This window comes from Caretta caretta, chromosome 2 (genome assembly GCF_965140235.1).
Source record: "Caretta caretta isolate rCarCar2 chromosome 2, rCarCar1.hap1, whole genome shotgun sequence".
Taxonomy (NCBI): domain Eukaryota; kingdom Metazoa; phylum Chordata; order Testudines; family Cheloniidae; genus Caretta; species Caretta caretta.
This window is the reverse complement of record NC_134207.1, coordinates 251,058,942-251,084,106: the sequence shown is the minus strand read 5'-3', so window position 1 is coordinate 251,084,106 and position 25,165 is coordinate 251,058,942. Positions and strand designations below refer to the sequence as shown.

Genomic DNA, 25,165 nt, shown 5'->3' with positions numbered 1-25,165 from the left:
AGGAAGAAGAATCCTTTTGTCAATGTACCTCAAAAAAAAAATCCAAACCTTACCAAAAGCTGCTCACCTCTAATATTACCTGCTTGGTTTCTCTGTTTGTTTGTTTGTTACATGACAGCTGAAATGCTGACACCAAAGAGCAATGATGGATCTGGGCTTGTGCGCAGCTGAAGACCGAATACTTCCCATGTAGGAATAAAAGGTACTGGTATAAGATTAGCTGTTCCTTCTCCAGTGCAGGAAGATGGCTGCATTTGGGACTCATTTCACTGACACCAAAGGCTGCAGAGATGGAGGAAAAGCAGATGTGTAGGGTCGGGGCAGAGGAGTACGTGTTGTTGATGGTGGCATGGGGCAGTGGGCAGATGTGTGTCACTAGGAGGGGAGTAGGGGATGGTGGAGAAAAGAGGGGAGGAGTCGTCGAGAGGAAAGGTGAGCAGTCTGGGGAAGGGTAGGATGGGGTGGGTAGAGGTGTGTGAGGTGTTTGGGGCGGGGGTGGGCAGAGAAGTGTGTGTTTGTCTGGAGGTGGCTGGGGCAGGGGTGGGCAGAGGGGGCTGTCAGGAGGTGTCTGAGGTAGAGGGGTCTGTCTGGAGGTGGCTGGGGTGGGGGTGAGCAGAGGGGTCTGTCTGGAAGGTGGCTGGGGTAGGGATGGGCAGAGGGGTCTGTCTGGAGGTGTTGGGGTAGGGGTGGACAGAAGGGTTTGTCTGGAGGTGGCTGGGATAGGGGTGGGCAGAGGGCTCTGTCTGGAGGTGGCTGGGATAGTGGTGAGCAGAGGGCTTTGTCTGGAGGTGGTTGGGGTGGGCAGAGGGGTCTGTCTGGAGGTGGCTGGGGTAGGGGTGGGCAGAGGAGTCTGGTGGCTGGGGTGGGCAGAGTGATCTGTCTGGGGTTGCTGGGGTGGGGGTGGGCAGGCTGGTGTAGGGCTAAAAGGTCTGGGACCGGATAGCAGCAGCAGGAGAAGGGGAGCCCGCCTGCTGGCTCACTGGGGCTGGCCGGGGGGCGGCTGCAGCGGGGAGGCGTGCCTGCTGCGGGGCTGTGTCTCCTCCTCGTCACCCTCGGAGCAGTCGGAGGAGTTGTAGGGGCAGCAGTGTCCGGCTTCCTCCTCCTCTGGGTCGCTGTCCCTGAGCTCCCGCAGGCGGCGGCCGCTGCTCTTCTCCGGGGCCGGCAGCAGCAGCTCCTGGTCCGCCTTGTCCTCCCCGCCCAGCCCGCTCTTCTGCTTCTCGGCCTCCTGCGCCGCCTGCTCCTTGGCCTTTTTACTCCGCTTCCACTTCATGCGCCGGTTCTGGAACCAGATTTTCACCTGCGGAGCGAGAGAGGGGCTGAGGGGGGATCGCAGGCCCAGGGACACACACACACACACACACACCAGCCTCACGCTGCACCCCCCCCCCACTCCGCACACACACACACACGTCTCTGCCCCCGGACCTGCTGCCCAACACCTCTGCCGTACCGAGGCCACCCCTCCTGCCTGCAGCCCCCGCTGCCCCCAGCCAGCCCCCACCCCCCACTGGCCTGGTTAGAAGGGACCCCACCGCTCCGGGGTAACACGGGGCTGCCAACCCCCGGTGCAGCTGGCCCTGGCTGGAAACACGCCGAGCGGCCCGCAGCCTCCTCGCGCCGAGGGTCGCCAGGCAGAGCCCAGGGGCCATGGGGGCAGGCTTTGCGGCCACGGGGGGAGCCCGGGAGGGGGCAGGCTTTGCGGCCGCCGGGAGGGAGCTGGGAAGCCCACCCTGGTGGCCCGGGGCGGGCTGGGGCTGCGCGGAGCGAGCCTGCTTTCCTGAGCCCGCAGAGCCCCGGGCCGCTGGTTCTAAGCGCCGGGCCCCTTCCCCGGAGCCCGGAGGGGCCGCTGCAGCCGCCACCCACCTGGGTCTCCGTGAGCATGAGGGACGTGGCCACCTCGAAGCGTTTGGGCCTGGAGAGGTATTTGTTCAGTTTGAACTGATGCTCCAGCTCCAGCAGCTGCTGGCTGGTGAAGGCGGTGCGGGGCCGCCGGCACTTCCCCAGCAGGTTGGACTGCGCCTGGGCTGGAGACAAAACGGCGCATCAGCACAACGCGGGCAGCCGGAGGGGAGCAGCCTGAGCCCCGCCACCCTCCCAAGGCAGCCGGCTCTCACGGGCCGGAGCTGAGACGGCCGGGGCCCAGCTCCCGTCAGCATTAAAGAGGATCGTTCTCGTGTCCCTGGCTGCGTCCACCTGCCCCCATGGGGGGCAAGTTAGATCCAATGGGAAAGGGCTGGGAAAGGAAGAGAACTGCTGGTCCCCTGCGAGGGAGAGAAGAGGGGAGGCAGCCTGGGGGCGAGGGGTTAGAAAAAATACATCAGTGCGAAATTCCTATTTAAAAAAATGGAGACAAGGGAAGAGGAACAAGTGATTAAAAGCTCCCCGCCGCATGCATTCTTCCGCTAGCTAACCCCAGTGGTGACCTTTCTACATGCCACAATGAAAAACTACCCAAACGGTGACCACTTCCAATTAGTACCGCATCTCCGCACTCCTGGCTTCAGACCGGTATCTATCACACACACAGCCCCCAGCCGGCCGTGCTCGGGGACAAGTCTCCGTCGGGCCCGCCCTCACAACGAAGGCAAATGTACTGGCACCTCGGAGTAACATCCTGGGGAATTTTTCTGCAGTGGAGTAGAGTGATCTGATAATAGTGCAGTCCTTGGGCCGCTGTTTGGAAAGAGCTGCTGGATCGGCCCCTCGGACCGCTCACCTGGTTTAAGGAAACCCTCCCGTCCTCACATTGTTACTATTGCACCATTAAAGGCACTTTAAAGTAAACATTCTCGTTCCCTAAATTAGACACCTCAAGACTCGCCTGATGGCAATAGGAGATGGACGTCTCTATTTACATAATTTCACATAGATTCACCACAGGGAAATGTATGGCCAAAGAGGGACTTCTTGATTTCCCAAGAGCCTGACAAGTGCTAGACAATAAAAGGAACCCGGGACCACGGTGAAATGATATCAGTCTCTCAGGGGACCAGCAATTTGCTTCATTTCACTTTAACGCCCCCTGCTTTAGTTAAACAGGTCTCCCGAATTCCCAGCTTGACCATACATTAGAACTTTAATTAAAACAGACTCCAAAGTGACTTTGGGGAAATGTGCAGTGGGAAGCTTGGCCAAAGCAATGCCCCCTCCCCCGCCCCCCGGCAGATTAGAGAAAAAGGTTTCTCTCCAATCAGTTCCATTTGTTTGTATCTATTTTATTTCATTATCTCCGCTGGCAAGTCTATTATGTTTGCAGACAATGGGAGACAAATGTGACATGAAACATGACGTGAAATACTGTTCCGTATTCGCGCGAGGTAACTATATATAGGAAATATCCATTTTCAACAATGTTTTTGAACTATAAAATTCGATGTTATAATCTCCGCACGTTTTCTGGATTCAAAGATCAGGACTGCGTCAAAAATTACTCGGTTGAGAGTTACAAGTAAAGAGAACTGATGGGGAGATTGTTCTCCTAAAATATTGCCGTCATATTTAATGGACACATAAATGAGAACATCAATTTGGAAGCATGCTGAAATCCTTCTTAAACAACCAATTCAGACTCCGTAGCTGCAGATGATATATATGCTCCTTCTAAGAGGCAACACAATCATTTTGAATGTGATTATAACATACGATTTGTGATTTCTTGGACATTCTCTCATCTTTGTTGTTGTTGTTGTTTGCTTTAGAAACTAAAAAGCCTGTAAAAGAGAGGGGAGGAGGAGCCTGCCTTTACTACCTCATTTGGAGCAAACCTGCTAAAATGACCTGAATAAAAAAGACAGTGTCCGGCATACAAACAGTAACACAGATGAGATTTTCTCACTACTGTGTGATTTTCCAGGCCTCTATTATCTTTTCTCTTGGCTATTTATTCACTAGTGCGTTTTGTTTGAAAGGGCAAGAATTCGGACAGCTTTTCTAATTATTTTTCTTCTTGAATGTCCTAGTCTAAACAAACCTATTTAAGAGAAAACAATGGACTTTTTTGTCTGTATGTGTGTGGAGTGTATGAAAAAAAACCCAAACTCCTAATTCTTTTCTGGCATGATTTAAGTAAAACTACACCTAACGTATTGTTAAGCCAGTAATTCCCACAGAGCACTAACACCTAAGAAAATGATCTTTGCCTAATACAAAGATGCAAGAAATGTCCCCATCTCCATTGAGGCCTAGCGGCCCAACTGCTGTTAGGACAGGTCAGTGTTTCTGCTATTTAAAGCGGTTTTTTAAAATGCTCAAATATAGGTGATTGCAATTATTTAGCTGCCTTATTTCAATGACACCAAATAAACATTTAATTATAGCAAAGAATGTTCACTGGAACCATCCAAGGGAGGAGTGTGCTCTGATTACCATCAACTCTTTCCTGAGGAAGAGATCTGTGAAATTTGCCTGGATGACAGGATCTGACTAAGCATCATTCTGCGTGAAATTGACAGAGCCCTGTAAAGTTGTACCTCATACTCTTTATACCGTAATATTAACAAATATCAGCAGGATCGCTCTGCCATCCAGAAGAAAAATAAGCAAACAAAAAAATTACCGTCAGTTTTTATAGATTTTCATATACACCGGTATTTGGTTCTCATTCATTATTTAGCACGACTCCCCCCACGGAACAGTGTGAATTAGAACTTAGAACGCAATGAATGATTTGTCACCTTTACATTTCACTTCCCAAGAAAGATCAGTCTATTACTTACTGCTAAAGTGCTGGCCACAATGAGCTGCAACACATTCCAGCTTCCCATTGTTAATCGCGATTTCCGCCCCCGTGCTAATATTACCAAATAAAACGTATATATTATTACACACGCCGCCGGCTGAAGTCTTGACCGAATCCTGTCAGGCGCTAGCTGAATGGCGTGGGACATTAACAACGAGGAAAGACTGGGAGAATCAGCGTACCCTTGCCGTAGACCTCTGGACCGCTACAGCCTGGCTCGGGCAATGCTGAGGGGCAGGTGGGGAAGCGGCGAGGATACGCGCAAAGGAAAATGACAGATCGTAACAAACCCAGCGCCCCCAAGACGGGGGCTTGGCCAGGAGATACTCACAGTTAAAGTCCGGCATTTTCGGGAGGATCATGCCCGCTGTGGATGCTCGTAACCACTGATCCAGCTGAAAAGTCCCGGCACTGAGTTTGATGGGGTCTGCGGCAGGGTGAGAAGGGTGAGCCCCTTGCACCTGGGAGTAGGAGTAAGACAAAGCGGGGTGCTGCCCGGCCAGAGCGGCTGCCGAATAGCTGTACATGGGGTGCCCGTAGAGGGCGGCCTGGGTGGGGATGCCCGCTCCCCCCTGGTGCAGTCCCAGGGCCATGCCCCCGGCGGAGTGGTGGTGGTGGTGATGGCTGCTGGCGCTGCTGGTCAGGAAGCCGGGCTTGGGCACCAGCCCGCAATGCGCGGCGAGGATCCGCGGCGGCGAAGGGCTCTCGGTCCGCAGGCAGTCCGAGGAGCCGCCGCTGTGGCGCTCGGAGGAGGACGGGGGGCTGCAGCTGCTGCTGTTACTGCTGCTGCTGCTGTGGCCAGATGTGTTGGCGAGGGAGGTGACCAAGGCCAGCGGTGAGGTCTGCGCGGAGGCGGCGGCGGCGGCTTTGGGAGGGTCGACTGCTAGGAGAGCATCGATCCGGAAATTTTTGGATTTTTCCATTGGATTGTTTCTAAAAAAAAAAACACCTCCCTTCGTCTATAAAATAAGCCTAACAAACAGCCCCCGCCCGACCCCACAGCGCCCCGTGGAGCGTCTGCGCCCCCCTCCCACTCCCACTCCCAGCGCCGGGGCTCTGCCGAGACCGGAGGACCAGCCCCCCAGGCCAAGCACAGCAAAATGTCTCTCGGCAGATAGTAAGCACCTCAGCTCCAAACTCTACTCACTTGAAGGCTCAGATCCGGCTCCCATTGGCCCCGAGGCTGGAGGAAATACTATTGGTGGCCGGCACTAGGGTTCGGCAGCCGCGATTGGCCCTGCAGCACACCTGTCAACGCGTCGGGAACGGGGCCTGCCCACTTCATTTCTTTGCCCTCTGGAGCAGGTTGAAGGGAAAGGGCTGGGTGGGTGTGGGTGTGTGATGACCAACACAGAGGAAGGAAAGTGACTTGAGAAGCTTCTGTATTTACCTCCCCCGACCCACAAAAAAACAAAACCAAAAATAAATGCCTCGGTTGTGCCAGGTTTTGAAAGCCTGAAGATAAAATTCAGCCAGGAAGAATGTGCACTAATCGCAAGGCAAACATATTCTGCTTGAACATCATCAGCAATGATGCGTTAGTCGTTCCACATTCATACCCTGGTACGAAGAGTCTGGGGCCACAGCAAATATGTGTGTGCGTGTGTGTGTTTGTGTGTGCGAGCGAGCATCTGGACAGCGGCACAATGTACAGTTGGAAGGATTCTTTCCACTTGTGTCTGTTTAGCCCGTTCTGCAGTGAACGTGATGTTACCTTAATCGTTGTAAGACTGAAGTGTAAAATGTGTAAGATTTAAGTGAGATGTTCGTTTGGTTCGTTTGGGTGGTTTAAGGAATCTATCCCCCACTAAGCGGCCTGTAGTCATTTTGTTGTAATGAAAGGCCCGGGCACGGAAAAATAAGATGAAATATGTTCTCAGACACTTACATAGGGTGTATCCATAGTCTACAGAACACATCTGGAATGACAGGTTGAATAATATCTATCTCTAGCTGGATATGGATTGATCTGATATGTCTTTCCAGATGTGATCCGCATCTATACTCAGTTTCTAACCTAATGTATCAATTTGGTGACCACAAAACAGGACCTGGATGAAATTTATTTCAAGTCTTTAAATAACAACAAACATAATAAACCTGCGTTTGCTCCTGACCCCAGGCTTTTCACGCAGATGTCTGACCTGTATCATCAGCTCACCGGTGAACAGTGCATTTTTATTTTCACAGTTATGCCACAAAAATTCAGCTCCGCCAAGAGCCTTACTCTATTCCCGGTATGCTTACAACACTGTGTATATGTATAATTACAACACGACTAGCCAGTGATAATATAACAGGCAAGGCTTTTTCTAAGCCTTGTTAAATGGCATCGCTTTGGCGATCACATTTGCAAAATTAATAGCAATTGCTACGTACTTTCAGAGAAGAAGGCACCAGCTGCCGCTTAAATAAAAGCACGATATTTTATAGTGATTTTCTATTATTAAGTGACAAATCAGCGGTCACACAATGTGCCAATGAGAAGGCAACAATGTTTTATACACCCCGTATGCCTACACAGACCACAGCTTTTGCCTTCCACACTATTCATTTGGCAACTTGCCTTACAATAAAAGACCATGTAAAATAAAAATACAAAAGGGGAGAAGGGGGAACTCTCCAATTCTTTGTGCCTGGGTGAGACACGTCAGCACTGTTTTTTTTAATCGGAATGAAAAATATTGTTTCACATAGACCAAGAAAACCACAGTGTTAATTATTGCAGCTTGGCTAATACCCAGCAATGGGGACTCAGTTCTCCACCTTAACGCCCTACACATATGGTTGCCTCTATCGAAAGTCCAAGCTGTGGTATGCAGTGTATTAAACTCCAGTTTTCTATCATTCCTGGACACTTCAAATATTTACAGTATATGCGCTGCCAACAGATTTTTAACGAGTTGGAAAGAATAAACATCTGTAAGTCAGGAAGTCAAGCCTGCCACCAAAATTCGGTTTTGTCAATAGTGTTATTAGACCTACTTATCTTACACAAATACACCGAAATATAAAAGGAAAAGCAAGAGGGAGGCAGGTTTCCAGTCTTTTGCAAAGTAAGAATTTCCTGACGCTCTAGAAGGGGGTTAGGAGAGAAAAGAAGCAGAACGCAAATGGGAATGTGAACAGAAGGTCAGGCCGTTACAAGAAAGAGTCACAAAGTAAACACATTCTCCCTTCAAAAGCGTTTGCAAGAGCTGGTGATAATATGTCTGACTTTGTACCTACACAGGACTTAATTTCCATATAATTGCAGCTCGGGATTGTGAAATTACTCTGTTTCCAAGGGACAGGTATTTATTAAATATTTGCTTCACCTGTTAGGGTTTTTTTTTTTCAGATCCGAAAGCACCTGATACCAGAGATCGTAGGAAGGCCAGGATAGCCCCAAAGCCACTTAATGTCAACCCATGCAGGTATGAAGCATTTTAAAAATACATCAGGTTGTATTCACATTATCATACATCGAACTCTCCCCCGCAGGCTGCTTCAGAATGACCTCTCCAGGGAAGTGTCATCATCGCTTATTTAAATCAAAACACTAACAAGTGTCCACAGGGAACAGTTTTGCACTGGCAGGGAGATGGTCTACATGACCGAACAGATCCTGCCCGTGTCTCTAGCTTTCGCTCCTCCTCCGTTTAATACTCCTAACAAGGACAACGTCCTTTACCAGGAAATTCAGATTTTTGTCCTGAGAGAGATGTTTTTCCCATCCCCATGCACTTCCCAGGGAGCAGGGTACTGGGCAAATGAAGTAGCTACTTTAAAAGTAAAATAAAATTGTATAAGCAATTGTTATAGAGCTGACTTCTCTCTCTCTTTTCCCTGGGTGTGATGCAGTCTGAACACTATCTAGTAACCAGACGTGCAGATCAATGTGTGTGTGCAGAGTACTGGGAACAGTGACTGACGAAAAATGTCAGTATAACCACCCCAATCCCAAACTCCCCCCACCCCGCCAAGCTAATTAATTGTATCCATCCCATTAATGGTGGTGGTGTACATAGCTATTGGAAATTGCCAGCCACTGAGATCCAGTTTGGGTAGATCTCCTGTGTTCAAGGATTTGTTGATGTCCGTGGAGATTCCCCATGCACTGGGTTTATTTCTGCGGAGCTGTGGGTGGAAACCCTGCAAGTCGATTTAAGAAATGGCACGTCGATAACTCAAGTTACAGTTACACCTGTACAGTACAAGGCAAGGCCCTATTGGGCTATCCCTTCCCTTCACACCCCCTAGTAACTATGGCGGACTATGCTGCACACCACTTAAGCAACTGAGCGTTGTGGCTTCTGGGAGTGGTATTTTGAGGCAGGTTTCACTCTGCCGTTTTGTGATTTCCACTTGCCCCCCGCACGCCCCCCTCGCACACACTGTACCAGGGAGCTCAGAAAATTAAAACCCTTTAAATCATTCCTGCATTCATGTGATCCTGTGTGAGCCAAAGACCTCTTAAACGAGAAAATCCAGCCTGTTGTGGTCCATGTACCTATTACCTGGCAATGCCCTGTGTGAAATGGCTAGCTGGGTATAGGAAGCGTGTTGGCTCGGTGTCTGGACTGCAAGGTTTGTGAATAACACCTTAATGCTCAGGAGTCCAACGGCATCAGAATTCTTCTCATGCCTCCCAGGCCGGGCTGCATGTGAAGGATTGGATTATGGGTATCTTTGACACAGGCATGTAAATTATTGGTCTGTAAAACATACTGGTTCATTTGTATAATGTACTCCCTTTCTTACGGGCCATATTTTATTTGGGGGATATGTTGCTTGTGTATGTGCGGTTCAGAGCATTTTGAATATGGAAATAACATGGATTGGATGAAGCCAGAGACACATGCAAACTACTACAAATCACCAACTATTACTGCCCATATGGGGATCAGTCAAGTATTAAAGGCCACTGTGATGCCCAGGCAGGGTAAATACATTTAAGGGAAGCCCACAGGCCAGATAGCCCTCCAAGGGGAGGGATGGGGCAGGGGAGGAATTACCGGGAGGGGACAGGAGGTCCCGATCCTGTAATGGGCCTCCTCTCTTGCATAAAAGCTGCATCTCGCCCCCCAGATTTATCAGGTTGTTGTATTTGCATTAGTGTGGAGGATACACGTGTTGGGGGGCGGGGAGGGGAATGTTTCCAAGCTAAACACCAGACTCTCCTCTCCGTTCCCAAACTCAGAGGCCGGGCATCCCTGAGAGTCCATTTCCCTTTTTCCAAGACGGAGCAGTTTGTTTGGGAGTTTTGCTCTGCGTCTTTACTGCCTGCTTCCGAACTGCTACTTTCTGGTGCTTTATTTTTGAAGCAAAGCCCATTGAAGCCAGTGGGGGTCTCTCCCTTAGCTTCAAAGGGCTTGGGATCCGGGCCTCCCCTGCAGCAAACGCACCACCAGCAGCGTGAACGCCCCAGTTGCCCTTCGTCCTCCTGACAGAGCTGGGATCAGTCCCCTGCCTGGTGGGCTATCTGAGCTGGGTCCTCCATGGCTGTTACTTTGGCCCATCTGTGCCTGACCTAGGGAGGCTTGTAGCGGTTGCTTAGAAACATAAACAGAGATTGTTGCCTAAATCTGAGACAAATGGGGGTGGGCGAATAGCTAAAAGCCACCGTTTGCAAAACAGCACCCAGGGCCCCTTCCCCCCTCCCATGAAGCCTCTTTTGCCACACAGCTAGGAGCTAGGGCATTAAGGTCAGGGAATTGGGAAAGCCCTGGTAAGGTTTTGCCCGAAGCACGGGGGACGCCTCCTTCAAGCCTCTGCATGCATGAGTCTTGTGGCTCAGTGGGCTGCAGAGGCCGGCTTGTCAACTGTCATTTTAAGGAACCTTATCGCTCCCTCTTTACGACAGGTCTCACCTAGTCCGGGTGGTTCTGCCGGGCCAGCCTAATCACTACCACAGGATCGGGCCGGACTCTGAACGTCTGAGGGGCAAATTCTTCATCCCAAGAAGGGGCAGGATTGCCAGAGCCGAGCCATGCCCCAAATGTTCCGGACCCCCCGCCCCCTAGAATCTGGGTGTGCCCCATGCACACCTAGCGATGTGAGCTGCTCGGACACAAACCTGATACAAGGCACGGAAATCCGCCAAGTATCACCAGCACACGAGCTCGGCAGAACAGACTCTTCCAACGCCCCTTGCAGCCCTGACTCAGGCCAATCTACCCTTGACTTCTACTAGAGCTTTCCTTCACTAAGGACTGCACAACCTCGAGGTGGCTGCATTTGCCGGGGTTTGTAAACTGTTAAATGTCAGCCTGGTCTAGTTGGTGGAAGGGTTCAAATCAGAATAAAGGACAGTTGCGCTTTCACTGCCATATTCCCTACCCAGTGTCCATGCAAGGCGCGGAATGGCATAGCAAGCGAACGGTTTCTCTGTCTCGGGAAGATGTACACGCTCAGAAGAGAACAACACGAGGACGGGCGTGGACCAGGGGTACCCGAATGGTAACGTTCAGAGTGGGGTACTAGATTCCACGGAGGCAATAAAAACTGCATTGTTTCTTTCTCTTCACGTCATTAGCAATCACTTTTAACGTGAAACGTTGTCGATTGGGGGAAATATCAAGACATCCGTTGCCCTACATATGGACAGACTGTTTCCAGTGTCAGACATTGTTCCACTGAATACTAAAGGGGCCACATAACGGAGTATAGAAAGGGTCGCTTTGAGAGGAGTGGTACACCCAGCCGATTTTCCACTGGAAATTAACACGGTATAAACGCACCCCAGAAATATTTTAGCCTTTTGGGGTAAGATGTATTCATATGTAACACCACTTTTCCACCTCATTGTTCAGTTTTGCATTTCTTTTTGATCGGATCTAGTTACTATGTGAAACGGATAAGTTCTCTTGTTTCCAATTTCTGCAGGGCTGACACGACTGTAATTTAACTCGCTAAGCAGTCCATAATATTATTACGGAGGCTGTTGAAGGACAGAGTATTGCTCTGGCAACTAATATTTGAAATGAGGAATCTGGAGATTTCGCAATGTGAAATCACCTGCAGTGAAATCTTTTCTCAGCGCAGAGTTAGGGCTTGCACCAGGCATGGTAGTAGTCTCCAGCTGAGTGTTGTAAAATGAAAATTAATTCACAACATGGTTTGTTTTGCAGATATGGGCATCATGTTGCGGTGACACTTTATGGCCTTTTTCCTGATTTGAAAAAGGTGGAAAGCTGCGGGCGAGTTCACTTAGCGTAAAAATTGAAAATATGATTTTACAGCCACACTCAGGTTATTGTCTCGAGGGCTTCAAAACGAATGGCACCAATGCCTAACGCAGATCCGTCAGACAGAACAGGTTTTACAGAAACCGCAGTAAATTACAAGATCTCTGCAAAACACCATCAATCAGGTGCGGCAGAAAAGCATCGAACATTTTGATGGCTTTAATTTATGTGACCGAATGCCAAGCAATTAAAACAGTTCAACCCCCTCCCCCCCCCAGCGATTAGCCTCGTTTCCGTTCAGGGGTATCCTTTGGAGAGGTATCTAATATGTATGTCCAGCATAGGTCTCTTTGGCTACCTATAAAGTACATATTTCCAACTCTATACACGAGGAAGGATGGCCCAGTGGTCCGAGCGCTGGGCGAGGCTAGGAGAGACTGGGGTTCCTTTCAGTCCCTGCTCTGCCCACGTACTTACAGCGCGGCTTTTGGTCAAGGGCACCGCAGTTCCCCCAGCTAGAAAACCGGCCTAGAGTGGAGGTGGTTGGCAACCTAGGTACTAAGAAAAAAACGCCAACAAAAGTCAGCCCTTCACGGCCACGGAAAAAGAAAAATATTCAGATACTTTCATACCATGTAGCCGTCGTCTACATAACACACCTGGGAAGACGTATTGGATCCTGTTCCTCTCTAGCTGGGTATCTGATATGCCTTTCCAGATGTGATAGTATCTATATTCAGTTTCCAATTTAACGTATCAACATACATAGCCGGCTGCAGGAACTGAACTTCGGGCCTATTCTGGTACACGAACAGTAGCACTAAAATGTTTCAATCAAGGCGGATAATGACAGGAAGTTTCAGTTAATTGGTATATTTAGCTGTGCTGATGTGGCAGAAAGGGCAGCTGTCGGGCTAGGAAAAGGGAATCCAGACACAGTCTCCTTCGAGGCATCTTGCAATACAATACAATACAATACAATACAATACAAGCGCCACAAACACCTTCCAATTTACAGGACCTGGACCCCTAATGAACGTCTCCCCTGTGGGTTTTTCCCCCCTTTCATTGTATTGCCACCTCCCTCTATGGATATTATCCAGTCCGTGGCTGGTTTATATCTGGGGGTAGCTAAATTGTCCTGTCCAACTTTCTAGAAGGAGTTTTTTAAACTACTTTTCCCTTCTAAGTGCGCCCTCCTGTTTGCTTGGAGTTCCTAGAACCAGTGCAGAAAGTTCAGCGGCCTGCCCCTCTCCGAGCTGCAGGCAGAGATAATCTGGCTAATGAACTCGTTAAAGGGTCCCCTGTAACCCCTGGCAGCTCTTCGGCTCAGCTGGGAAATCAGCTGGGAAAGGGCCTTGGAGTTCAGCTGCCTTCTGTCAGGTTCCTGTGGGGGCAGCTCCCTCATTTAAACAATGCGCCCTTTGGAAACGCAGTGCTGGTGTAGCCCTACCAACTGAAAACAAAACAAAGGGCCTCCAAAGACCGGGGCCTGTTCCCATTGACCCTCACAGCCAGAAACAAAGGATTGCTTTCTGGCCAGATCACTTTCTAGACCACCGTTTCCGCCCTCCTGTTTCATATTTCATGCTTAGGGAAAGATTTAGATGTTCAGAACATCTTGTATTGAATACCGCTGTCATGAGTATATTTGGGCGGGCGGGGGAAGGAGACTCCTATATCAAAGCAGAATGAATGGGGTTGGGCCTCCTGTCCAGACAGCTCCCAACTCACAGCTGAGCATTGTGCAAAGTGTCCTTTAGAGCAGGTTGTGGAGAGCAATAGGAATTCCTGCACCTGTGTTGATCCAGTATATTGCCCAGGTGAAAACAATAAGGGGAACATGGCTTTATCTCGGCGGAGATTAGCACAAGGCCCAACCTCGGTGACACCTCTCAGGGCGTCTCTGGGTGGTCTCCTTTAATGAAGGGTCTCCTCTGTTTACCCCAGGAACGTTTCGCGGTACAAGCCGCTGAGTATCAGTTCATTTTAAAAGAAAGGGCAAGGCGTGGAATTTACAGTGCCGTCTGGCAGGTCTTCCGAGCGACAGGCGACCAAGTGGGTCCCGCAGAGTGCATCTTGCTCAAAGACCATTTTATGTTCTGGTCCCGATGCGTTCAGAGGCGATCCAGTCAGCTCTCAGCGTTTACACACAGCGATGAAGAGGAGCGAGATGATCATACTCAGTTTCCCCATTGTCGTTTCTTTAATAAAGGTGCCTGTTGCCTTTTATTAAAAGACAATCAAATAGTAGCTGAAGTAATTAAAATTTCAAAGGTTCGTATTAAGAGCCTTGTCTGACTCTCTACCCAGCCCGGAGTGGGGTCAAGTTAGTTTGTATTAAAGGGACTGGATTGCATTCTTTTATATTAAATTAAACCCACAAAGCTGAATTCAAAACGCCCAGATGTTCTCTACAAGAAATAACCAATGGTAGGCACTGGGCCAGCAATATTGCCAAAAACACATATTACACTGCGACATTCTGTAAATGAGATAATGATACATAAACCTCCATGATAAATGTGACATCCCAGAGATGTCTCCTCTAAATTAGCTGCTTGCATTGACTGCTAATAATGGTGAGTTTATGAAAGCAATTTCAGTGCAAAAAGCAAAGGGTCTCCTTGGTCTAATCAGCCTGCCTCTCTTAATGGATGAGGGGGTCAGGCTGAGAATTATTGACACTCCGCTGCCCTTAACCTGTTTCCCAATAAAGCTGATTAGTTTTTGTCAATTCATCAGCTAACCACTCTCGCTGGGACTGCATCAAAGCCGTATTTGCTCAGGGGAAATCAACAAGTCACAGATCAGATCCATTAAGGAGCGGCTCCAGCTGAAGATAGTTCGAGTGTCAAACCAGACTCCTTGATTGACTTAACCAGTCAGACCGTGCTGACCCACAAAAAACCCCAATAGCCCGCAGCTTCAAACACTTGTATTCTCTCTGCTCTCCGAAACGCGGGCGAGGCGGGACAGCTGTTTTGCATGCCGCGGTTACAGATCTGTGTAAGGCATCTGCAGAGACTTTAAAGGTGCCCGATGTTAATGTGCTATTTGTTGGGGGTGGAAGGTACCGATGTATCTAATGTGGGGTGATGGGGGGTGTGTGTGGAGAAGACCGTTCCGGCTTGGTGAATATCTTCCAACTGCGAATGTAAACAGACATAGATCCCCTCTGAATCCCCCGTGATATCTACCGGGGGACCAGTGCCAGGGTGTGAATTCAAGTAAACTCTCTCCCGCCCCCAATCACTTCCAGCTCTTGTCCGAGCGGCGGCAGCGGTATTTCCTGGGACTCCCGGGTTTGAACTGCGGCGCCGGAGGGAGGCCGGTTCAAAGTCCCCTTTGCCGGGGAGAGTTACTTGTCCACCGTGTTCCTGTTTATAGAACCCAGCCGTAGGCTGAGCGCTGGGTTACAAACCGGTTTATATTAGATGATGACCTGTAACCCGGGCCCGACACCGCCACGCCCTCGCCTTTAGGGGAGCGAGGATGCGGCTTGTGCCCAGCTGCCCTTTCAAATGTAAATGGCGCTGAAGGGGAAGGGGCTTGATCATATCCTTTTGCGAAGTAGCTTCCGAGTTTTACAGACCCTTGATTCCCCATGGGCAGGCACGGGGTTTTCTCTGCCAGGGACATCTATCCAGGCTTCTTCAAAGCCGCCTCGCCCAAGCCGCTTTCAAACAAACAAACAAACCAACAACCAACTCCTTGGTTTCATTCAAATAACCACAAGCGGCTAGAGCCCAGTAACTTCAGAGAACAAAACTCCGTGCTTGGCCCTTTAAAGCCCAACCGCTAGCCTTCCAACCCATCCCCCTTCAATTTAATTTCATTAAAACGGAGCATGAATATTTCTATTAAACCTAAAATGAAATATGAAGCCATTTAGACTCTGCCTGCACCAATCACCCAGATTTATGACTTTTATTCATCACATCAAGAGCTGGGAAAAATGAATTTTCTTCACCCAGGAAGGAAATAAAACCCCAGCCTTGGTCATTTCCAGAAAGCTGTTAATTTGCCCATGTGGTAATTACTTTCACAATTAACTAAAATACAAATCAACTTGACAAATTGGGTTAGTTTATATATTAATTAGCCAGTTTAAATTTATTCATTATGAAAAGACAATTTAAGAGGACCTTGGATGTCTGTTTTATTGCAATAAATTATTGTTAGGAAATGGGGCTAATAAAGTATCCTAATATTTAAGGATATTGTATATGCGCTAGGGATGCTTTATTGACAATTTCACTTTGCAAATAGTAATGCCTTCTCATACAGCTCGGCACCAATGCCCCAAACATCAACAAGGTGCCTAGCTAGCAGCACGGCTGGCCATGGACCAGGAAATCAATGGGCTTTACAGGAAGGAATTGGGTATATCAGATTGTAACGTTTTCATTGCAAATGTGAAAATAATACCTTGCAGGAGGAGGAAAGCAGGCCCGGAGCGGCACGGGTGAATTGGTAGTAGAGCGCTTTGCAGGCACCCTCAAGTTGGGACTCTGATTTAACACAATGTCGATAGAATCATTCGATGCCTTTTAGCTTGTGATCTTTATAAATGTCCCTCTATTAAATTAGAAAATGATTCTCTTCTCGTTTAATTGTATTCTTTCGTTTCTTATTTCCAATTAATTAGTCCTATCGACGTTGCAATATTTTAAATGACTGGAGTCCGTTTACAGTTTAAAATATATGGGTCAGCACATGCAATTTTATACTAGACAGAACTATATAATGTGGGTTTTAACTACTCTTCTCTCATATGTCTTAAACATCTGGCTAAATGCATCATTTGGAAACACTGCAAGTACTTTGCATCCTTGTTAATAGTACATACTTTACTGTTCAATCTCTACTCTGTTATAGCACTCGCAGACGCCTGGGAAAGTGGACTCAAAAGAAACTATAGAAAACCAAAAGCCTTTTCTATCACTTATTAAAGCCATTATTTTGATATTTTCTCTAATTTCCTCAATAAACGCCTTTTCAAAGAGCATAAGGTTCAACAAAATAACACTAAGTTTGGAAATACTTTGTTCCTTTGTTTAAAAAAAAGGTACCCCATGAAATACTAAAAGAAGTGATGTGTATTCTACAAAAATGCAAGAGAAATATATGGACATGAGTGGTATTGCTCTGAAAACAACACCAGGAAAATAAACGCTGAATAGGGAGAACTAAACATTTGTTACTTGAAAACGGAACCTAAGGATAGCTGTGGGAAAATTATCTTTCCACTCTGATTGGGGAGTTTCTTCCACAATTTAAAAATTGCTATAGATCTTGTGCAAGTAGGTTAATGTGACAGCAGCCCTGACTGATATTTCAGTCAGAGCTGAGAGAGTCTAAGTTTTCTTTATTAGATTAATTCACATTTTTCACACTAGCTTAATTTGAACAGGAACTCGAATCGTGTCCATTATCTATGGATTCTGATCCTTCATCCTTTGCTCAGGCAAAGCTGCCATCGAGCGATTTGCCAAGAATCAGGACTGCAAGATGGGATCTATAAAGTGTAAGGCAACTATATATATATTTATAGTTAATTACCGCAATGGCCCCTTATTTTACTTTTTATTGTCCCCCAGACATCCTTTTCCTGACCTTTCTTTAGAAGAGGCGTTGTTTGGATGGGGCACAGAGACTCTGTGTTCTCTGGACAGATATGTCGCCTCTTGTGAACTAGAGGGAACCGTTTCTATTCTAAAAACAGCATCTGCCAGAAACTTGCTTCATCTCAGTCCATACACGTGTGTCTGGAACTATGGCATATGCCAGATTCCAGGCGTGAAATCTTGACAGACCGCAGGCAGACTGAAAGGGAGAAGGGTTAAAATCACCTCCCATTTTAAAATCTACTTGAAACCACGCGTATATATAACTTGGTGAACCCCTAACCCAAACCACTTCTAACCCAGAAGTCAGAACAGACCCTTAAACGATTGCCCTCTTTGAATCTCCCAACTCGCCGTTCCTTTTGTTCTGTTGGGTGATATGTACTGTATAAGAAAAGAGAAACTCATCTTTTGGGGGCGAAATGGCACCCTCTTAATTGTTTAATGGTGCAGCCAAGCGCTAGGCGGAAAATATATGATAATACGGTTAGACTCATAAAAAGACTCGCACACAAATGTTAACCCCAGCTCTTCACTGCAATCCCTTTACTTTTCGATTCCACACTGTTATGGAAACAGGAGAGATTTTTCTCCCCAATCTGCAGAGCTCATCGTTGACAAGTCTCTCCAGTTCTGTGGGGTTTTCTTTCTTTCTTTTCCTTCCTCCTTTCAACAACCTTTCACATGCCCTAACCCCGCCGAAAGCGTCCCAAGGGGGTGTAGGAAGGCGAGAGGGAGGGACAAGGTGTAGGACCTGTTTATTTCCATTAGAATAAGGATGCGTCAAAGGGGTAGGGATTGTTGAAATAGTAAATGAAGGGGTTTGATTAATTGCTTTCGAAATCAGCTCAACAGTGTAGCGACCTTCAGGTCGCATCCGGCACTATCTGCGGAGCGGATCTCAAGATGCAGAAAAGAGGAGATTTGTTGGAAAAGATTAACTCAGCCCATTTCAGCCCTCCCCCAGCGGCCGGTGCCGACCTCTTGTGCAGCTCTCCCCACCCTCTGGCTGCCTGAACATGGCGCAGAGATGGTGCTAACCCGGAGCAGGAGAAGGGTAGACAAGAGCTTCCGAAGGGCACAAGTTGTATCGTGCTCTAGAAAGGTGCTTGCTCTCTCCTCCCCGTGCTGTGTGCATCAGGGCAGCCTGGGCTGGCTGCGGGCAAAGGGGACGTTTGCTCAGGGGGCAGATCCTTAGCGGGGCTTCTTGTCACAGCTCTGTGGCCTTCAGTGGAGCCGGGGCAATTTCCGCCAGCTGGAAATCTGCCCCCCCCAGCCCAGGATCAGAATAGGCCTGTGTTTGCCACTGACTGGGCTGGGAGCGTGATGGGGCTCAGGGAGAGGAGGAGCCCAAGGACTGCCACCAGAGCTCGGCTCTCTCCAGGCCTGCAAGGCCTTCCGGATCTCGCAGGAAGAACCGCAGAGCTGCCGCCTCTCTGGCTGGGGGAAGGCGCCGGAGAAGGGGAGCCAGCCGTTGCAGGCTAGGGAACCCCGGGCTATATCCGTCACACCAGCCGGAGCGGGTCCACAGGCGGCTTGCGGGGAGGGTGGGAAAGGAGAGCTCAGAGGAGGCACTCTATTCAATCCAAGCCATAAACCAGCACAGGTGTGGGCGCTGCTGGGCCCTGGCCGGTGAGGCCTGCGGCCACCTGAGAAGGAACAAGGCCCCCCCCGCTGAGGTCACTTCTTGCCATTGTAAAATGGCCTTGTGCAAATAGAAAGGAAAGGAGAGGATCAAAGCAAAAGAGTGATCGTGCAGAGGCTTGCTGCTGGTTACTCTCTCTTGCTGGGGTGCAGGCAGCTGGTTTGCATCAGGCAATGGGGTCCCACTCCTGCCCTCTTCTCAATCTAAATGTCGCTGGGCCGGGGTAAAGAAGGATCAATCCCCTCCATGGTTTTAAGGGGGTTTCTATGGACATTTCATATTAAACAGCGCCCCAAATACAGAAGGGGCGTTAGAGAACCTGGGCAATGGCCACTGTTAGTGTCCCTTGTTCAGCGACGCCCTTCAGTGGAGGAGAATCAGTCCTGCATGCTGGGCCTGATCCAAAGCCCTTCAAAGTTAATGGGAGGACTTCCATTGATTTCAGCGGGCTTTGGATCAGGCCCTTTGTGCTAAGGCTGGGGGAGCAGAACGCAGCAGTTCCCACTTCCCCCTTCCAAGGAAGCCTCCGCCACGCTACGGGGGCGTGGTCAGACCTCAGCCCTGGCTGGCCCTGCTCCCGGCATGGAGTCTCCGACCCCCTGCAGAGGTAGGACTTTTAAAAGAGAATATCAGGCGATCCGTTTTTTCAAACACTGACTTGTAAGAACATTTTTATTCCTCTTGTAAGAGAGAGAAGGAAATTTAAAGCAACTAGGGGGAGGTCCCCATCTGAAAACAAAATACTTAGCCCTGTGCGGTACCACTTTTAATCTTCAAAGTGTTGTACAGACATTAATCGATTAGCTGTCACACACCACCCTTGCCAGGTGGATAAATCTCATCCCCATGGGGGGAGAGAGATTTAAAATTATTTGCTCGCGATCGCAGGAGGCTGGGAGTCGAACACACATTTCAGCTCCGCCCTTTTGGAAATCTTTACACTGAGAGGGGAGGAAGGAGATTCCTGGTGATCAGAAGTGGGGCCGATAAACAAGATGCTTGAAAGGCGAGCCCAAGGCAAAGCCACGCTTCCTGCAGAAAATGGTTTAGCGATATTTAGTGTCCCAAGGACAAACCAATTAGGAATGTTGCCCTGAGCCTGGAGTTCCAGTCCTGTGGGTCCTTCTTAAACTGTAGCTGGATTTATCTCGATCCGCTTAAACCAGTCGGGGCCAGTTTGGGGATTTATCTCTAGCGGGTTAAAATAGAAGAATGAATCAGACAAATGTTGCTCCAAGATTGACCAATTATGTATACAAAAAACCCGAGAAATTCCTGCCCCTCACCCGGTCTAGCGCGGCTTTACCGGGCAACAGGTTATTCGGATGGGATAGGAGCGAAACTGCGGACTCCAGAGCAGGACCTAGATCTGGACCATAAACGCGAGACAGCATCGTCCCATGTAGAGTGCAACGTCATCTACATCTGGGGGTTATCCCACCCTTGGGCTCCAGGGACCTACTTACATGCCCCGAAAGAAAGTGCTTTCTCAATAAACAAATGGACGCGGTTTCATTTGCCTTGAGTGGTAACTGGTGTAATATTTTATTGGCTACAGTTAAATATTAGATGAAAGAATTTGCTGATTGTGATTTATTTTCGGTGATCGGCAAGTTATGTGCAGAGTCAGGACCGTCTAAACAACTGGAGATGCACTAAATCAAGCTAGCCCACCCTGTGAGTCACCTATAGCCACGGACCCCTCACCGGGAGAGCTTTAAAGGAGTAGGCGCTCAGGGCTCGCTCGCTCAGCCAGGTTCTCTTGGGGCTCGGCGGTCCCCCCTGCTCCGACGCAGAGCCGTGCACCTGTCATCAGCCTCTTCCTAGCTACTCTGGCGTTTTAAGGGGAGACTTTGCTCCATCTTTCCTCAACCGGGGAAAGTGTACATAAGTAGCGGTCCGCTGGAGAGAAGGGACCCAGGTCAATGCAGACGGGGAGTCCCATCTGCAGAAGACAGATGGGCAGCGCGGACTGGCTTTCGCCTTCACATCATTCCCTTCTGTAACACTTGGGGCCTCCCCCTGAAATGTCACAGGAACAACATAAACGTCAGGCGGGATAAAAGATTAATCATCAGGGTAAATTAATAACGTGACACATTCTATTGTTTCCCACTCTGGGTTCCAAAGGTCCCCTCCATACATTGTGGGCTCCGAAAAGCGCCTAATTTGGTGAAATCAAAATGTGAACCTCTCCCATTATTAATTCTTCCAGGTGTCATTGTCATAACATTAATTATGCTTCCTTCCTCAGCGATTTGGGAGAAGGTAACGTGATTCCATCAGACTCTCACTGTGATTTAACTTTGATTAATGTCCATTCATAAAATGATATAAACTTATTTCTCTTCTATTCTGTAATCCAAGGCTCCAGCCAATATTTCAAAGCCCTGTTCATTTAACAGCCTATGGGTGCAGGTTTGCTTATGAGCCAGCATGTTTGGAGAGGAGGCTGTTGTGGGGGGGATAAAGGGATTGTTTCCAAAGCAAAAAAGTCCCGGATTGCTGCATTATTTTGTCTTACACAGAGTTCTCCTGAATCTCTCTCTCTGCAGCAGCTCTTCCGGGAAAAGGCTGGTTTTGTTTGTTGCTGCCCAAGAGCACAGAATAGATATAATGAATAGTTTTGCCTTACTTATGAAAGCCATTAGGGCCATCATTAATTGCTTAAAAACAAGCAGAGCAGCAACAACTACCCCCATCTGTGCCAGGATGGCCTCTATATAGCCCCTCACCTGAAGTTGGATCCTACTCTGACTGAAATTTAGGCCATGTCTACATTACAAAGTTTTTTCCAGTGCAAGTTAGGTTGGCATACAGCCATGGCAGTTAGTAGCACTGCAAGCACAGGACATGTCCTCCTCTGGTATTTGCAGAGCTGCAAGAAGAACCCTGGGGAACATGATGATTTCCTGGTGGTCAGTTTGCTGTGGAACATAGTGAAAACCAATTCAAGATTGTTGTTGGTGTTCACAGAGCAGCTGCAAATGGTGGAGAGCTGCTTCTGAGCTCCAGAAACAAGCACTGGCTGGTGAAATTGCACCATAATGCAGGTTTGCGATGACGAGCAGTGGCTGCAGAACTTTCAGATGTACAAAGCCACATTTCTAGATCTGTGTACTGAGCTCACCTGAGCCATCCAGGTGCAGGGACACCAAACTGAGAGAGGCACTCACAATGGAGAAGCAAGTGGCGATCACGCTGTGGAAACTTCCAATGCCAGATTGCTACTGGTCTGTGGGAAGTAATTTTGGAGTGGGAAAATCCACTGTGGGAGCCATTGTCATGCAAGCGTGCAGAGTCATTAATCATCTCGTGCTATGCAGGGCTGTGACTCTTGGCAGGGTACGGGACATAGTGGATGGTGCAGCTATGGGATTCCCGAACTGCAGTGGAGCACCACACGCTTCCCTGTTATTGAACCTGGAGGTCCACAGGACTCTGGAGCATCTGAATTTTCAGATCGAGAAGCTCTATTACGTTCTGGTGAATCTCCTGCTCCTTTACTGCGCCTTTCTCCTGCCTGCTCTTTCATTCTCCATACAGTCTGCAATATTCACCCTCCAGGCCCTACGTTCAAATTCTGATGCAGCACAGGCTTGCAGGATCTCGCAAAACATGTCCTCCCACATCCTCTTTTTTCTCCTCCTTATCTGGGTTAGTCCTTTCGCTGGTGTAGAGGACGTATCCCTCAAGGCTGCAACAGCCACAGCTACAGATAAAACACAGTTTAATAGGAAGGGAAAGTGAAACTTAAGCTTCAGCACTGCCCCCCTTCCGTTGCTCCCCTAAAGTGTTAAACAAGACCTGCTTATTGGCACTTTTACTTGAGAGTGCTTGCTCACAGCACCGCTTGCAGCAACAGCCATGATGAGTCTGATCCACCAGGGGTGAGGGAAATGTGGAGGGAATTGCTTGCTTGCCTGAACCTATGAGTACAAGGCAATGGCACCGAATACTGGCACCATTTTCCACAGGTGGTGGTGGTTTTAGCTGATCTCTCTCACTCATGAGAGTAATGAAGCCGAAGTCAGCAGAACTGGTGCAGACGCCCCAGAGTTGACTAGGCCCGTATGCCGCTAGTCTGTTTACCGCATTGGTGCCTGATGAGGTTATCGCTGACTGGTGTGGGAAAGTGTCCTACTGTGGAAGAAGAAATAAGGCTGCCATCCCTAGAAACCTTCACGAGAGGATTGCCATGTACCTCCATGGACGTTTCATCGAGATCTCTCAGGAGGATTTAAGGGACATCCCTGTGTATATAAACAAACTGTACCACATGGCTGCCCTTGCCTAACTCTAGAGGGGCAAGAAAAGCACACAGCAAATCTGCCTCTCTAGGTTTTACCACTACTTCTTCTAGTATGAGTAAATTAATGAAAAGTCAATAGTTGTGCCCGCTAAGTTGGGGGTGCCATCACTGTAACGGGAAATTTATTTACACACTTACCTGAGGTTCCTTCCCCGCTTCGGGTCACCTTTGCTCAACTGCAGAGACTGGCTGGACTGCGGTGGAGACAAAAACAAGTCCTGGCTCATGGCACAGCTGGACCCCGGTTGCTTGGCCCCCATACTTCTCCTCCTTGCCAATCTCCTCCTCCTTTCTGTTCATGGCAGGGGCCTGTTGTGATTCTGCACCCCATATTCTTCATAGAAATATTGCTATAATAGGAACATGGCATAGCTTAAGATATGTTTTATGCAAGATGGGTCATGTGAGAGATCATTGGAAAGGTTATGATTTTCTGAATGTGATTATCCAATTTGTATACATGATTTATTTCTGTATCTGGAGATAGGAATATTGACTATGTAACAAGTACAACTGTGTGTGCACCTGGGAAACACCCACCAGACAGTAAGCAATAAGCTTGGAATGGGCCATCAGGAAAAACAATAAGACTTTGAAGATACTAATCTCCTGCCTTCCTGAGAAGCTTCCTGGGATGCTGCTTTGGCACTGCAAGGTCAGGTGACTCTATCATCGGTATGGAGCGCCACCTTGGTGACTGCTGGTATTTTTCCACTGGGAACAAAGGATTCCCGCCTTATGTAAATCTTATTTAAGGGTGGGAAGTGAGTCAATCAAGGTCTCCGGTTCTTCACTGAATCCCTGCCCAAGATGACTGCTGGAAAGACCTAAGACCCGGGCTTTGGAGCTGTGCTCCGGCTCCACTCCCACTCCAGGCAAAAACCTGCAGCTCCACTGTTCCGGAGCTGCTCCGCGCTCCAGCTCCAGGCTCCACTCCAAAGCCTTGCCTAAGACTGAACTGGGGAAAGAACTGGACCCAGGCTAGAAGGTGTCTGGCCTGTGAAGAATAATATCTGGAACTTTAAGCTGCAAACAAAAGCAGTTTATCTTCAAGAAACTTTACAATCTGCCTGAAACAACTTTAGGATGAGAAATTACTATGTGTAGCCTGTTTCTTTAGTCTATTAAGCTTAGTTTGCGTGTTTTGTTTTATTTGCTCAGTAATCTGCTTTGTTCTGTTTGCTATCCCTTGTAATCACTTAAAAGTTACCTTGTGTAGTTAATAAACTTATTTCTTGTTTATAACATAACCCAGTTCATGAAATTCATATCTGGGGGGGGGGCAAGAAGCTGTGCATATCTTTCTCCACATTGAGGGAGAGGGCGAATTTTTGTGAGCTTGCACTGTGTAGACTTTTTTATACAGGATAAGACAATATTATTTGGGGGTTACGCACCAAAGGGGGTGTGCATGTGTGTGCTGGGTGGATCCCCAAGCTGAATCCTCTTACACAGAGCTGACTTCAGTCTGTGTCTGCAGCTGGGTGTGGCCTTACCTGTGAGTGTGTGTGTTAGAGAAGGCTTGAGGGACTGGTACAGCAAAGACAGGGTGAGGAAGCCCAGGCTGGTGGAACAGGCGGGCTCAGTGAGACCCCAGCACATCAGGTGGCAACCCGGATGACGGGTCCAACCTGTCACATCTATGACTTACACGCCTCGGTGGTCGCCATG

General features: G+C 48.6%; 1 protein-coding gene across 1 annotated transcript; it reads right to left on the bottom strand.

Moving 5' to 3' along the window:
• Window positions 1–559: 559 nt before the first annotated feature.
• Window positions 560–5,686, bottom strand: MNX1 (motor neuron and pancreas homeobox 1). Its single transcript, XM_048836953.2, has 3 exons — window positions 5,070–5,686; window positions 1,864–2,024; window positions 560–1,297 (listed from the first exon to the last, which is right to left on the bottom strand). Exons 1-3 carry the CDS (start codon window positions 5,659–5,661, stop codon window positions 977–979), a joined length of 1,074 nt encoding a protein of 357 aa, XP_048692910.1. The 5' UTR covers window positions 5,662–5,686; the 3' UTR covers window positions 560–976.
• Between the last annotated feature and the right edge of the window lie 19,479 nt (window positions 5,687–25,165).